Source organism: Mobula hypostoma, chromosome 10 (genome assembly GCF_963921235.1).
Source record: "Mobula hypostoma chromosome 10, sMobHyp1.1, whole genome shotgun sequence".
Lineage (NCBI taxonomy): Eukaryota > Metazoa > Chordata > Chondrichthyes > Myliobatiformes > Myliobatidae > Mobula > Mobula hypostoma.
In genome coordinates this window covers 13,118,080-13,132,942 of record NC_086106.1, presented here as the reverse complement: position 1 = coordinate 13,132,942, position 14,863 = coordinate 13,118,080, and the positions used below count along the sequence as shown (strand labels likewise).

Below are 14,863 nucleotides of genomic sequence, written 5' to 3'. Positions count from 1 at the left end.
ATGGTGTCAACATAGCAGAGGAACTGTCCTGGGACCAGCACTTAAGTATCATCACACTGAAGGTATGACAGCTCTGCTACTTCCTTAGAAATCTGCATTGATACAGCATGTCACCAAAAATGTTGACAAACTTCTATTAACTCACAGTGGAGGGTATCCTAACTGGTTGCATCACGGCCTGTATGGAAAGAGCAATGCCCAGGAACAAAGAAGGCTACAGAAAGTGGTGTATACAAGTGAGTCCAAAATAGGCGAAGCCCTCCCCTTCATTGAGTACATTTACATGAAGCACAAAAAAGAAGCATCTACCATCAAATACCTCCACTATTGAGATCATGCCCTCTTCTCACTACCACCACCAGGCAGGAGGTACAGAAGCCTTGGGTCCCACACCACTAGGTTCATTACTCTATAAGTAATGGGCTCCTGAACCACTGTGGTCTCCCTCTCGCTGTGGAAGGAGGGAAGGAGGGGAGGAGCAAGAGAGAGGGAGAGGGGAAGGGGAGAGGGATGGGGAGAGAGGGAAGTGAGGGGAGAGGGGAGGGGGGAGGGGAGGGAGAGAGAGAGAGAGAGATGAAAGTGTTGGGTTATGGACTGTAGTTTTTTTATGGACCTAGATCATGGCCTCTGGAAGTTATGCTATTGCTTGCTTAGTGGGTGGTGGGGAGGTGGGGGCTGTTTCCTCCTACTGGAACAAGTGGGGGAGAAGGGGAGGGGGGAAGGTTGATGCTTTGCTGCTGCTGCTTGTGTCTGGAAGGGGTACTAACATTCTTCTGAAATACATTCTTCTGGTTTTTCTTTGGGTTTTGTGGATGTCTGTGGAGAGTAAGAATTTCAGGTTGTATACTGTATACAACCCGACTGTGTGGAAAACATCATTTGTTGTCCCAGTACCCAAGAAGGGCCAACCAAAAGTCTTGAATGACTACCATTAAGCAGTCCTGACCTCACACATGATAAAGACCCTACAGAGGCTGGTCCTGGCTCACCTCAGACCCCAGGTCAGATCAGCCTCAGTCCCCTGCAGTTTGCCCACCAGGAGCACATTCGACTCAACGATGCTGTCATCTACCTGCTGAACAGAGCCTACTCCCGTGTGGATAAGCAGGGCAGCACTGTGAGGATCTTTTACTTGACTTCTCAAGTGCCTTCAATCCCATACAGCCCTCATTGCTGGGAGAAAAGCTCCATTCAGTGCAGGGTGGCATTTCCATTGTATCCTGGATAATGGACTATCTGACTGGTAGGCCACAGTTTGTGCAGCTTCAGAGTTGTGTGTCAGTAATGGCTATAAGCAGCACTGGTGCCCCACGGGGGACTGCACTGGCTCCCTTCCTGTTTACCCTGTATACCTTGGACTTTAGAGTCATGTCATCTGCAGAAATTCTCTGATGACTCAGCAATAGTTGGGTGTATAAAGGGAGGACGGGAGGATGAATACAGGGCCCTGGAGGAGGACTTTGTCAAATGGTGCAAGCTGAATCATCTGCAGCTCAGCATCAGAAAGACAAAGGAGATGGTGATGGACTTTAGGAAGACTAAGCCTGCATTGTTTCCTGTTACTATTGATGGTGAAGACATGGATGTGGTGAGGACCTACAAGTACCTGGGGGTGCACCTGGATGACAGACTTGAGTGAAGCATCAACACAGAGGCTGTGTACTAGAAAGGCCAGAATTGTCTCCACTTCCTGAGGAGACTGAGGTCCTTTGGAATATGCAGGCCTCTCCTTCACATGTTCTACCTGTCTGTTGTCAAAAGTACAATCTTTTATGTGGTGGTGTGCTGGGGCAGTAGCATCAACACAGGTGATGCCAACAGGCTCAATAAACTGATTGGAAAGTCTGGCTCTGTTATAGGAGTCAAAGTGGACACACTGGAGGCTGTGGTAGCACAAAGGACTCTATAGAAAATCCTGGCAATTCTGGACAATGTTTCTCACTCTCTGCATGCCGCTTTGGCTGAACAGAGGAGCAATTTTAGTAATAGACTATACAACTGCACTGCTCCAAAGAGCGCTATATGAGGTCATTCTTACCCTCAGCCATTAGGCTCCATAATGAGTTAACCTATAGCCGGGGAAGTGATGATCCCCTCCTGATAGACTGCTTGAGGTAACTTATTTTTTATTGTTTCTTACTTCTCTCATAACATTTGTATGTCTGTGCACTTGTAATGCTACTGCGACACTGTAATTTATCAATAAAATATCTATCTATATATATTCGCTGATATTAAATGAAGCCATTGAACTATTGAAATGTTGGTGCAGTTTGCATTTAAGAACTCTTCCACCCTTTAAGCTGACAGAACATATTTGGAAATGTAAAGTGATAACAATAATTTTCAAATGAAGGCTAATTTTTAAAATAATAGTAAATCTATGAAACACAAAGGCTGTTGTAAAGATCACTGAAGTCTTGGCATTATCACTGAAACCTTCAGATTTATAATCATAACTCACCTCTCTGTAATCATATTCATGCTTTGAGCCTGTGAAACTAATGAGACTTCTATCTCTCAACAGCAAAATAAAATGTTTAAACTAAAATGACCCTGCCCGAAAGGGGGCCACGCTTGCACAGCTGTCAGCATGGCACTATTACAGCTCAGGGCTTTGGAGTTTAGAGTTCGATTCTGGCATCCCCCGTAAGCAAGTTTGTACATTCCTTCTCCCCCGCCGCCCCCGCCCCCAACCCCGCGTGTGGCTTTCCTCCAGGTGCCTCGCTTTCCTTCCACAGTCAATAACATACGCAGTTAGTAGACTAGCAACACACATCAAAGTTGCTGGTGAACGCAGCAGGCCAAGCAGCATCTGTAGGAAGAGGTGCAGTCGACGTTTCAGGCCGAGACCCTTCGTCAGGACTAACTGAAGGAAGAGTGAGTAAGGGATTTGAAAGTTGGAGGGGGAGGGGGAGATCCAAAATGATAGGAGAAGACAGGAGGGGGAGGGATAGAGCCAAGAGCTGGACAGGTGATAGATAAAAGGGGATACGAGAGGATGATGGGACAGGAGGTCTGGGAAGAAAGACAAGGGGGGGGGGACCCAGAGGATAGGCAAGAGGTATATACAGAGGGACAGAGGGAGAAAAAAGAGAGTGAGAGAAAGAATGTGTGCATAAAAATAAGTAACAGATGGGGTACGAGGGGGAGGTGGGGCCTTAGCGGAAGTTAGAGAAGTCGATGTTCATGCCATCAGGTTGGAGGCTACCCAGACGGAATATAAGGTGTTGTTCCTCCAACCTGAGTGTGGCTTCATCTTTACAGTAGAGGAGGCCGTGGATAGACATGTCAGAATGGGAATGGGATGTGGAATTAAAATGTGTGGCCACTGGGAGATCCTGCTTTCTCTGGCGGACAGAGCATAGATGTTCAGCAAAGCGGTCTCCCAGTCTGCGTCGGGTCTCGCCAATATATAAAAGGCCACATCGGGAGCACCGGACGCAGTATATCACCCCAGTCGACTCACAGGTGAAGTGTTGCCTCACCTGGAAGGACTGTTTGGGGCCCTGAATGGTGGTAAAGGAGGAAGTGTAAGGGCATGTGTAGCACTTGTTCCGCTTACACGGATAAGTGCCAGGAGGGAGATCAGTGGGGAGGAATGGGGGGGACGAATGGACAAGGATGTTGTGTAGGGAGCGATCCCTGCGGAATGCGGGGGGGGGGAGGGAAAGATGTGCTTAGTGGTGGGGTCCCGTTGGAGGTGGCGGAAGTTACGGAGAATAATATGTTGGACCCGGAGGCTGGTGGGGTGGTAGGTGAGGACCAGGGGAACCCTATTCCTAGTGGGGTGGCGGGAGGATGGAGTGAGAGCAGATGTACGTGAAATGGGGGAGATGCGTTTAAGAGCAGAGTTGAGAGTGGAGGAAGGGAAGCCCCTTTCTTTAAAAGAGGAAGACATCTCCCTCGTCCTAGAATGAAAAGCCTCATCCTGAGAGCAGATGCGGTGGAGACAAAGGAAAAACGCCATCCCCTTCTCGCAATTCCTTTGTCTCCGCCGCATCTGCTCTCAGGATGAGGCTTTTCATTCTGGGACGAGGGAGATGTCTTCCTCTTTTAAAGAAAGGGGCTTCCCTTCCTCCACTATCAACTCTGCTCTGAAACGCATCTCCCCCATTTCACGTACATCTGCTGTCACTCCATCCTCCCACCACCCCACTAGGAATAGGGTTCCCCTGGTCCTCACCTACCACCCCACCAGCCTCCGGGTCCAACATATTATTCTCCGTAACTTCCGCCACCTCCAACGGGATCCCACCACTAAGCACATCTTTCCCTCCCCCCCTCTCTCTGCATTCCACAGGGATCGCTCCCTACACAACTCCTTTGTCCATTCGTCCCCCCCATCCCTCCCCACTGATCTCCCTCCTGGCACTTATCCGTGTAAGCGGAACAAGTGCTACACATGCCCTTACACTTCCTCCCTTACCACTATTCAGGGCCCCAAACAGTCCTTCCAGGTGAGGCAACACTTCACCTGTGAGTCGACTGGGGCGATATACTGCGTCCGGTGCTCTCGATGTGGCCTTTTATATATTGGCGAGACCTGACGCAGACTGGGAGACCGCTTTGCTGAACATCTACGCTCTGTCCGCCAGAGAAAGCAGGATCTCCCAGTGGCCACACATTTTAATTCCACATCCCATTCCCATTCTGACATGTCTATCCACGGCCTCCTCTACTGTAAAGATGAAGCCACACTCAGGTTGGAGGAACAACACCTTATATTCCGTCTGGGTAGCCTCCAACCTGATGGCATGAACATCGACTTCTCTAACTTCCGCTAAGGCCCCACCTCCCCCTCATACCCCATCTGTTACTTATTTTTATGCACACATTCTTTCTCTCACTCTCTTTTTTCTCCCTCTGTCCCTCTGTATATACCTCTTGCCCATCCTCTGGGTTCCCCCCCCCTTATCTTTCTTCACGGACCTCCTGTCCCATGATCCTCTCGTATCCCCTTTTGCCTATCACCTGTCCAGCTCTTGGCTCTATCCCTCCCCCTCCTGTCTTCTCCTATCATTTTGGATCTCCCCCTCCCCCTCCAACTTTCAAATCCCTTACTCACTCTTCCTTCAGTTAGTCCTGACGAAGGGTCTCGGCCTGAAACGTCGACTGCACCTCTTCCTACAGATGCTGCCTGGCCTACTGCGTTCACCAGCAACTTTGATGTGTGTTGCTTGAATTTCCAGCATCTGCAGAATTTCTGTTGCTTGCAGTTAGTAGACTGATTGGCCATTATACATTGTCCCGTGATTAGGGTAGGATTCAATCAGTGAGTTGCTGGGTGATGTGGCTCGTAAGGTTAGAAGGGCCTATTCTGCGCTGCATCTTCAAATAAAAAAAAACATCCTTAATGTTACATAACTTTTTTTTCTTCTTGGAACCCATTATTTTGACTCCATACGTTGAAGTAATTCTGGCATTGAGAAAGGAAAAACTGATTTGACTCACCAGTATTCACAGTGAGGTAGATGTCGAAATTATACATGCTGTTTTTGTCCATGTAAATGACAGAGGGCAATATTTCAAACATCAGCTTTTTAAATGTCTTTCGATAATCATATGCTTCCACGTAGAAACCACCTTTGGTCAGTTTGTTATTGGCCAGATATACGTGGTAATTCTTGGAAAGATAAAAGTATCATTAAATTAAGAATTAAATTTTCATTAAGATAAGACATTCTATATGGGAGAGTGGGAAGATGACATGAGGGATAAAAACAATAGCAGCCATCTGACATAATATGAAGACTTTATTATGTTATAAAGTTATACCATCCTACATATTAAGATGACTCTGAAGGTCATGGGAGTAGCATCATGCTAATTGTAACCAAAGATAAATTGCAAGTTTGAAAATCAAGTTAGCCCAAGTTGTTTTACAGAAGACTTATATTACATGTTGCTGCAATTCCATTTTCACTGGGCATCTTTCCAGCAACATAACATTTTATAACGGATCCTCAAGGATTAACCAAAATTATTCTGTCAAAGCAATCCTGTTTTCCGGCAGGCAAATAGTCACTTTTGTAGTTCTTAATCCACTCAAAGGTCTACAAACAAAATAAGCAATAGTTTCTTCATATTCTATTATACTGCTTAATCCTCTTAAAAACTTTGCATAATCTTCATAAACTTCATGGTATTAAAGAACCTATGCAACCTCTCCTTGCAGTCCAACTTTTTTCTGACCTGATATAATGGTGCAGACACAAGGACCTGCAGATGCTGGAAATTCAAGCAACACACACAAAAAATGCTGATGAACGCAGCAGGCCAGGCAGCATCTATAGGAAGAGGTACAGTCGCCGTTTCGGTTTGGCACCCTTCGTCCATCCCATGATCCTCTCCCTTCTCCAGTCTGGTATCCCTTTTGCCAATCAACTTTCCAGCTCTTAGATCCACCCCTCCCCTCCTGTCTTCTCCTATCATTTCGGATCTCCCCCTCCCCCTCCCACTTTCAAATCTCCTACTATCTCTTCTTTCAGTTAGTCCTGATGAAGGGTCCCGGCCCAAAACGTCGACTGTACCTCTTCCTAGAGATGCTGCCTGGCCTGCTGCGTTCACCAGCATTTTTGGTGTGTGTTGCTTGATATAATGGCAATTGGGTTGAGTTATTCTCTGATCTTTGCAAACCATTTGCAAACGTTTCATCACCAAGTGGATTGCCAAGACCGGAGAACAACTCAATTCAACCATCAACAACCCGAGCTACACGTTTTCCAAGTTATTTCCAATAATGGTAATTCCTCAATATGTCCCAAACAAGGCAAAAATAAGAAGAGATACAAAAAAATGTAACAGTAAGCCTAATATTTATTGTTGGAGAAACTGCGTAATCGATTTAGGAAATAAAAGCCGTACATTTTGAAAATGTTGACCAAATTGAGAAAAGTCAACACTATGAGAAAAACCCATATTTATTAGAGTTTATTTTTGTTGTTCCTTTACTGCCTTGTGGCACATCCAGAAGCATTTTTTTTTGCCATTTCCTTAGCATTTGTCTGTTTTTTTTTACAAGGCAGAGTTGCTAGCTTGATGCTCAACTCAGCATGGATGTAAAGCGCGCAAGGCCAAGGATGTAAGGCCAGTTGGATTTGAACTCAGGACTACTGGGCTCAAAGGCCCAGTGCTGATGCCACTACACCATCAGCTGGCTCTATTAGAGAATATTGATAGAATTTTAATCAGTGTAGGAATCAGTAAGGCAGTAAATATATATACCAGAAGATCCTCAACAGGTTAGCTCAAAGAAGGTTAAGTCACAAGAAAAGAGCACATGGTGTTGGGTTAATTTACTGGTATGGATGGTGGAATTGACAGGAAGTAAGATTAGCAAGAAGCAGTATCTCTTTCAGGGTGCCAAAAGGATCAGTCCTGGGACCACAAGTATTTAGCAATTAATGGAGTAACACAACACAAAATGCTAGAGGAACCCAGCAGAACCTCCAGCGGTTTGTGCATGTTACTCCGAATTTCCAGCATCTACAGAGTCATTTTTTAAAATTTTATTGTCATACAGCACAGATTAGATCTTTCCAGCCCTTTGGGCTGTGCCACCTAGCAAACCTCTGATTTTAATCCTAGTCTAATCACAGGACCATTTAGAAAGACCAATTAACCTACCAACTGGCACTCCTTTGGACTGGGGGAAACCCACGCAGTCACGGAGAGAATGTACAAACTCCTTACAGATAGCAGCAGGATTTATGTTTATCACGTACAAATTAATGACTTGATGGAACAAAGTTAACATATCCTAGCCAAGTTTGTTGCTAAGTTGTGAGGAGAATACAAAATAGTTTAGAGAGGCTGTTATAGCTTACATGAGTGGGAAAATTGTTGGCAGAAGTGAGTATAATGTGGGAAAATGCAAAGTTGTTTTGGAAGGAAGACCAAGGGAATATTATTCAAATATACAAAGGAGATTTTGGGAGTCTTTGTACATAAAGCCAGTACAGAAGTGCGTCAGGTAATAGGAAAGGCTATCATTGGCTATTTTTCAAGGGGGTTTAAGTATAAAAGTAGGGAAGTTGTACTGTAACTGTGCAGAGCACTAAATAACCCATGTTGAGAGCACTATGAATAGTTTCAGTCCCCTGATTTAAGGAAAGGTATTGTAAACTTCCCTAATATTGATTGGCACCTGATTAGTTCCAAGGGTTTGGACAGGGCAGAGTTTGCTAAGTGTGTCCAGGATGGATTCCTGTCACAGTATGTTGACAGGCCGACTAGGGGGAATGCCATACTAGATCTAGTATTAGGTAACGAACCGGGTCAGGTCACAGATCTCTCAGTGAGTGAGCATCTGGGGGACAGTAACCACCACTCCCTGGCCTTCAACATTATCATGGAAAAGGACAGAATCAGAGAGGACAGGAAAATTTTCAGTTGGGGAAGGGCAAATTATGAGGCTATAAGGCTAGAACTTGCGGGTGTGAATTGGGATGATGCTTTTGCTGGGAAATGTACTATGGACATGTGGTCGATGTTTAGAGATCTCTTGCAGGATGTTAGGGATAAATTTGTCTCGGTGAGGAAGATAAAGAATGGTAGGGTGAAGGAACCATGGGTGACAAGTGAGGTGGAAAATCTAGTCAGGTGGAAGAAGGCAGCATACATGAGGTTTAGGAAGCTTAAGAAGGGGCTGAGAAGAGCAAGAAGGGGGCATGAGAAGGCCTTGGTGGGTAGGGTAAAGGAAAACCCCAAGGCATTCTTCAATTATGTGAAGAACAAAAGGATGACAGGAGTGAAGGTAGGACTGATTAGAGATAAAGGTGGGAAGATGTGCCTGGAGGCTGTGGAAGTGAGCGAGGTCCTCAATGAATACTTCTCTTCGGTATTCACCAATGAGAGGAAACTTGATGACGGTGAGGACAATATGAGTGAGGTTGATGTTCTGGAGTATGTTGATATTAGGCAGAGGAGGTGTTGGAGTTATTAAAATACATTAGGACGGATAAGTTCCCGGGGCCTGACAGAATATTCCCCAGGCTGCTCCACGAGGCGAGGGAAGAGATTGTTGAGCATCTGGCTAGGATCTTTATAAAAATAGGATAAAATAATCCAAACAAACATGCAGAGGCTGGAAATCTGAAATAATTTTTTAAAAAACTATTGGCTATCCTCAGTGGGTTAAGTAGCCTATGTAGAAAGAGGAGCAGTTTATATTCCAGATCAAATACACTTCATCCAGCACAGCAAAGTTCCCATTCCTGAAAATATGGAATGCAGCAGAACTTGGAGAAATATTCCACTGTCTTAAACCATCATTTTTGTTTTTTTTTATTTCAATGGTATGATGAAGCTTATAAGAATGACAGGCAAACTGACTGAAACATTTAGGATTCTGAGGAGAGTAGACAAAGTAAGTGTTCATTAGAGTCATACTGTCATAGAAAAGTACAGCACAGGAAGAGGCTGTTCAGCCCATCTACTCCATGCTGAGCCATTTAAGCAGCCTACTCCATCGAAGAGAGTCGTAGAAAAGTACAACATAGAAACAGACCCTTCATTGTTGAACCCAGGGTCAGAGGGGGGCATGGTTTCAGAATAAGGAAACACGATTTCTTGTCTTATAAGGTTGTAAGTCTTTGGAGTTCTTTGCCACAGACAGCTGTGAAAGCAGAGTCCTTGTGTATATGTAAAGTTGAGGTAGATGGTCTTTAGCAGATTCTGGGGGTTTATGGTCATCTCCTATTCCTACAAGTTTTTTGGTCGATTGAAGGTTCAAAATTAAATACAATATTCAAGGCGAAGCCCAGCCAAAATATACAACTGTGACTTAACTACCATCTTTTGTCTTTTACATACAGCTCCTACTCTATGATCCTCAGTTATGTTTTGCATATAACTGATTGTTTAGTGATTTCTGTACTTGATCTCAGAAAAGAGCTACGTCAGGTTCTGCTCATCAGAAATCACCATAATAAAGAATTAACTGGTGCTAGTTTAGCCTATCTAGAAATTTTCGAAATTCTGTGTTGCCCGCTCATCCACATGAATGAAGTAACCAACACTACCTTAGCTGTTGTTGATTACCACCTTGGGGGTACCCACGTATGTGTAACACTAGTTGAGATTACTCTAGATCTCCTGAACAAGGATCATCATAGCTTTAAGAAGCAATGGTAGAAAATTTAGCAATGAAAGTTGCCAGTTCAAATAGCTTTGAAACAATCTGGGAGCATGCGGCCTACAGACTTTTTGGATCCTTAATGGGAGGTCTTGGAGATGGGTTCTGGGTTCGGTCTTGATGTTCTTGTTGCCATTTGTTGCGATTTGTTCATTTACTTTTGTGCGAGGGAGGGGACTGGGGGTTTGGGGTTTGATGTTCTTGTTACCGTTTGCCCAATTTTGCTTTGCGTGGGGTGGGGGTTTCCTGTGTTTTGTGGCTATCTAGAGAAGACGAATCTCAGAGTTGTATACTGCATGCATACTTCGATAATAAATGAACCTCTGAACCTTTCGGTGGAGGAAATGGAAAGGAAAATAGGTATAATCTACTTCAGAGCAATAAGGAGATCGTCCTCCGTGAAAAAGCAATTGAAAGATCAAAATTATCTGGAGCCATGTGTCAGTACCAGTAATAGTGCTCCTAAGAATTTAGTGGTTTAACTGATATGTCAAGGTCAGTGCCTTCAAATGCCAGAAACATCATTTGCACCACCAGGCTCACACATTAATTAAATCAGTACACACCTATGATTCATCTGTAAACAAGCTCATTTCATATCCAAAAGCGAGAGCAAACTCTCATACAGTTATAACTCATAATAGCTTGAACTATTTGGGGTTTTAACTTCTCAGTCGATGTTGTTTTGAACATTGTTATTAAGGCTGTCAAGTAATCAAAATTTGCATATAATCCTTCATCTAAAATAACTAATTACAAGTTAATCTCTATTTTAATTGTACAGAAATAGAATTCATATACTTTTGAAAGACTCAATGGAACATACTTGGCAATAACAACCTTTAATGGTATAATTAAAATTCTCAACATGTTCAAACCTCTCTGTAAAATATAACTTTGTAACAGAAGGAACAACTGTATTCCTCAGAAAAACAAAAATGTTCCACGACTTTATACTGGTTCCATAATTATTTGTTACTTCAGAAATATTTTTCGACTAGCTACATTGTACATCACACCTGAGTTTGCCATGAATTTTTCCACCATCTCCATGTTGGATCATGAACCGGATCAACATAAGGCTGAAAGAGAAATAAATAAGCCATCAGTTCTCTATCAGGAAAATCACAACCTGTGTCAAGTCTTTGAAGGTAAAACACACAAAATGCTGGAGGAACTCAGCAGGTCGGGCAGCATCTGTGGAAGTGAATAAACAGGCGATGTTTTGGGCCGAGACCCTTCACCAGGGCGGGAAAAAAGAATGAGAAGTCAGAGCAGAAGGTGGGGGAAGAGGAGGAAGAAGTACAAGGTGGTAGGTGATAGGTGAAACCGAGAGAACAAAAGGGGGTGAAGTAAAGAGCTGGGAATTTGATTGGTGAAAGAGATAAAGGGCTGGAGTAGGGGGAATCTGATAGGAGAGGATAGAAAGCCATGGAAGAATGGGAAGGGGGAGGAGCACAAGAGGGAGATGATGGGCAGTTAAGGAGATAAGGTGAGAGAGTGAAGCAGGAATGGCAAGTGGTGAAAGTGGGGGGGGGGGCAAACAATTAGAAGAAGTTCAAGAAATCGATGTTTATTTCATGCCGTCTAGTTGTAGGATGCCCAGGTGGAATACAATGCTCCTCCAACCTGAATGTGGCTTCATTGTGGCGGTAGGGGAGGTCATGGACTGGCATGTCGGAATGTGAATGGGAAATGGAATTGAAATGGGTGGCTACCAGGAGATCCTACTTCTTCTGGCAGATGGAACACCTAGGTGCTTGGCCCAAAACATTGACTGTTTATGCATGTCCGTAGATTCTGCCCAACCTGCTGAGTTCCTCTAGCATTTTGTGTGTTTTGCCTTGGATTTTCAGCATCTGCAGATTTTATCATGTGTGTGATTTAAATCTTTGAAACTGTTTTTTAACATGAAACAGTTCGGCCTTCTATTTCCATGGGATTTCTGTCAGCTCCTTTAGCAGGTGATAAGTGAATTTCCTATGCAGAAAGTTTGGATGCATTTGTCAATTTCCACATGGCCTTGCTATATTATTTTATATTTTCTCATGAGGTAGGAAGTCCGTTTGGGTGTCAGAGCAATTCCATCAGTCCCACGGCCATAACCATTTTCCCTGCACCAATTTACTCTAACAAGCCCAATTGCACTTCTCCCTCCCTCCCTACACCACCCCAAATTCATCTATCACCCACATACATTATGGGCAATTTACAATTATTCTACTATCCTTTGAGGATGTGAAAGGAAAACAGTAAGCAAAGGAAAAACCCACTTAGACACAGTGAAACTTCAAAGAGATATCACCAGAAGTCAGAGTCAAAGCTCGGCCAGTGGAGTTGTTAGGCAGCTGTTCTATCTGAAGCACCATTATGCAGCTGGTAGATAAATGACAAACTGTTTCTCTATCCTTAGAAGATCTGGCAAAGACCTAGACTTCCACAACAGAAAATTACAAAAAAGATTATGACGCTATCATTTGAGCCCCTTCAATTGTTTGCAAGTTTTTTTCTCTCTTTTGCGCATCAAGTGTTGGTCTTTTATTTTCTTTTTCTTTAATTCTTTCGGGTTTCTTGCTTTGTGGCTACTTGTGATCCAGCATATCTCAAGGTTGCACTATTTATACATTCTTTGATAATAAATGTACTTGAAACTTCCCATGGGCCTACCAGAACAATGGACAGAGTGAACATTTACTACCCACCACTCCACCCCTCCATGCCCTCACTTTCTACATGTGGAAGATCTACTCTGTTTGCTGGTTCATTGGGCAGACCTGCGCCAATTATCAGAATCAGAATCAGGTTTAATATCACCAGCCTATGTCATGAAATTTGTTAGCTTTGTGGCAGCAGTACAATGCCATACATGATAACTGACAGAGCTGAAAAAACTGTGAATTACAGTAAATATATATATATATAATAGTTAAATTAAATATGTGGTGCAAAAGAAAGCTCCAATTAACAATATTCTAAACTATAATTCTCAACCCTTCATCCGGCAAATTCTACCATGTATTAGTATTGAAGGCTATTGATAAATTTATGATAGATGGAGACTGAAAGAACTTGGATCAGTAGATGAAAAACTATCACCTCCAACCCTCCGGACTAAAAGATGCAAACTGGGATAACTATGAGTGTGGATATGATAGACCTGTGCTGTAATTCATGTTTCCAATTAACCAATTTGTGAAAATGTGGGGTCAGTCTCTACTCGGACCTCGACCCCATTTCTATTCAAGCTGCATTGTGGCAAGAAGACAAGACACAATTGCCAGCAGCCACATCCCATATTTACACAAATGATCGGACTCTGTAATTCACTTTATAATGTGTTTCTGGTTTCTGGCTGCACCTTTTCTTTTGTTGCTATTTTGTGCAATTTTAATCGAGGCGGCCTGCAGATAAGGAACGACACAGAAACCGAATATGCCTGGACACCTTCGATGACATTTTTATGCTGGTACCTCTCTTGTTCCTAAGGATATTTTCAACATCTCTGCTCGGGCCTCAGCAATTTCTGCACTTGCCTCCCGTAGGGTCCAAGGGAACACCTTGTCAGGCCTTGAGGATTTATCCACCTTAATTTTCCTCAATCTGCACAGGGTTTATGAAATTGATGCTGCTTTGCTTCACTTCTATAGACTCTGTATCTGTCTCTGTATCCGAGTAATACAGATGCAAGGAATTCATTTACGACCCCCCCATCTATTTTAGCTCCACACATGGATGACCATTCTGGTCTTCCAGAGGACCAATTTTGTCCCTTGCAATCCTTTTGCCCTTAGGATTCTCCATTATCCTGTCTGCTAGAACAACTTCATGTTTTCTTTTAAACTTCCTTGATTTCTTTCTTAAGTGTCCTCTTGCATTTCTTATACTCTATAAACACCTCATTTGTTCCTACCTGCCTATGCATACAATAAACCACCTTTTTTCTCTTAACCAGGGTCTCAATATCTCTTGGAAGACCAAGGTTCCCTAAACCTGTTATCTTTACCTTTTATTCTGACAGACGCATAGCAGCTTTGTACTCTCAAAATTTCATTTTTGAAGGCGTCCAAGTACACCATTGCCAGAAAACAGCCCTTCCCAATCCACACTTGCCTGATCATTTCTGATACCATTAAAATTGGCCTTTCTCTAAGTTAGAATGTCAACCCATAGATTAGACCTATCTTTTCACATATTTACTTTGAAACCATTTTATTTCCCACCCCCCCCATTGCATTCAATTCCCCAATCTTACGAAAGCACACCCACTTGCCCTTTAGATACTTCCAATGAGATGTCTCCATAATCCAGTTCCAGAGGTTCATCATATTCAGGGAGAAGATATTCCTGTTGACTTTAGTTTTATATTATTGCCCCACTTTCTTCTACGTTCACTCATTCAAGACTATGTCATGAATATAAGCATCTCATGATACCCTTTAAGATTTTATATGCCTCATGAGAATCATTACAGACCCAATTTCCTTAGCCGTTTGTGGAATGGAATCCTCTTATCTCAGAAGTGAACCCAGTGAATTTCTTTTGGATATCCTCTGATGGTAATAAAACCTTTCTGAAAGAATCAAACAAAGATTGTGCTTCCAAGACTCACAAGTATCCTGTACAATTGTAACAATACTTCCCTATTTCTAGTCTAATGTCCTTGGAGAAAAGGTGAATATTTAATTTCCATTCGAGCTACTTGTTCAATTTATCTGTTTATCATTT

The 14,863-nt window shown here is 43.2% G+C and overlaps 1 protein-coding gene across 1 annotated transcript in view; it reads right to left on the bottom strand.

Annotated features, from left to right (window-relative positions):
* Nucleotides 1-14,863, bottom strand: part of LOC134353207 (cation channel sperm-associated auxiliary subunit gamma-like) — a 175,624-nt gene that overhangs the window by 52,264 nt on the left and 108,497 nt on the right. Inside the window, exons 16-17 of the mRNA XM_063061224.1 lie at nucleotides 11,158-11,220; nucleotides 5,455-5,626 (exon numbers count right to left, since the gene is read on the bottom strand). Coding sequence (XP_062917294.1) covers nucleotides 5,455-5,626; nucleotides 11,158-11,220 — 235 coding nt within the window. The remainder of the gene's footprint in view (nucleotides 1-5,454; nucleotides 5,627-11,157; nucleotides 11,221-14,863) is intronic.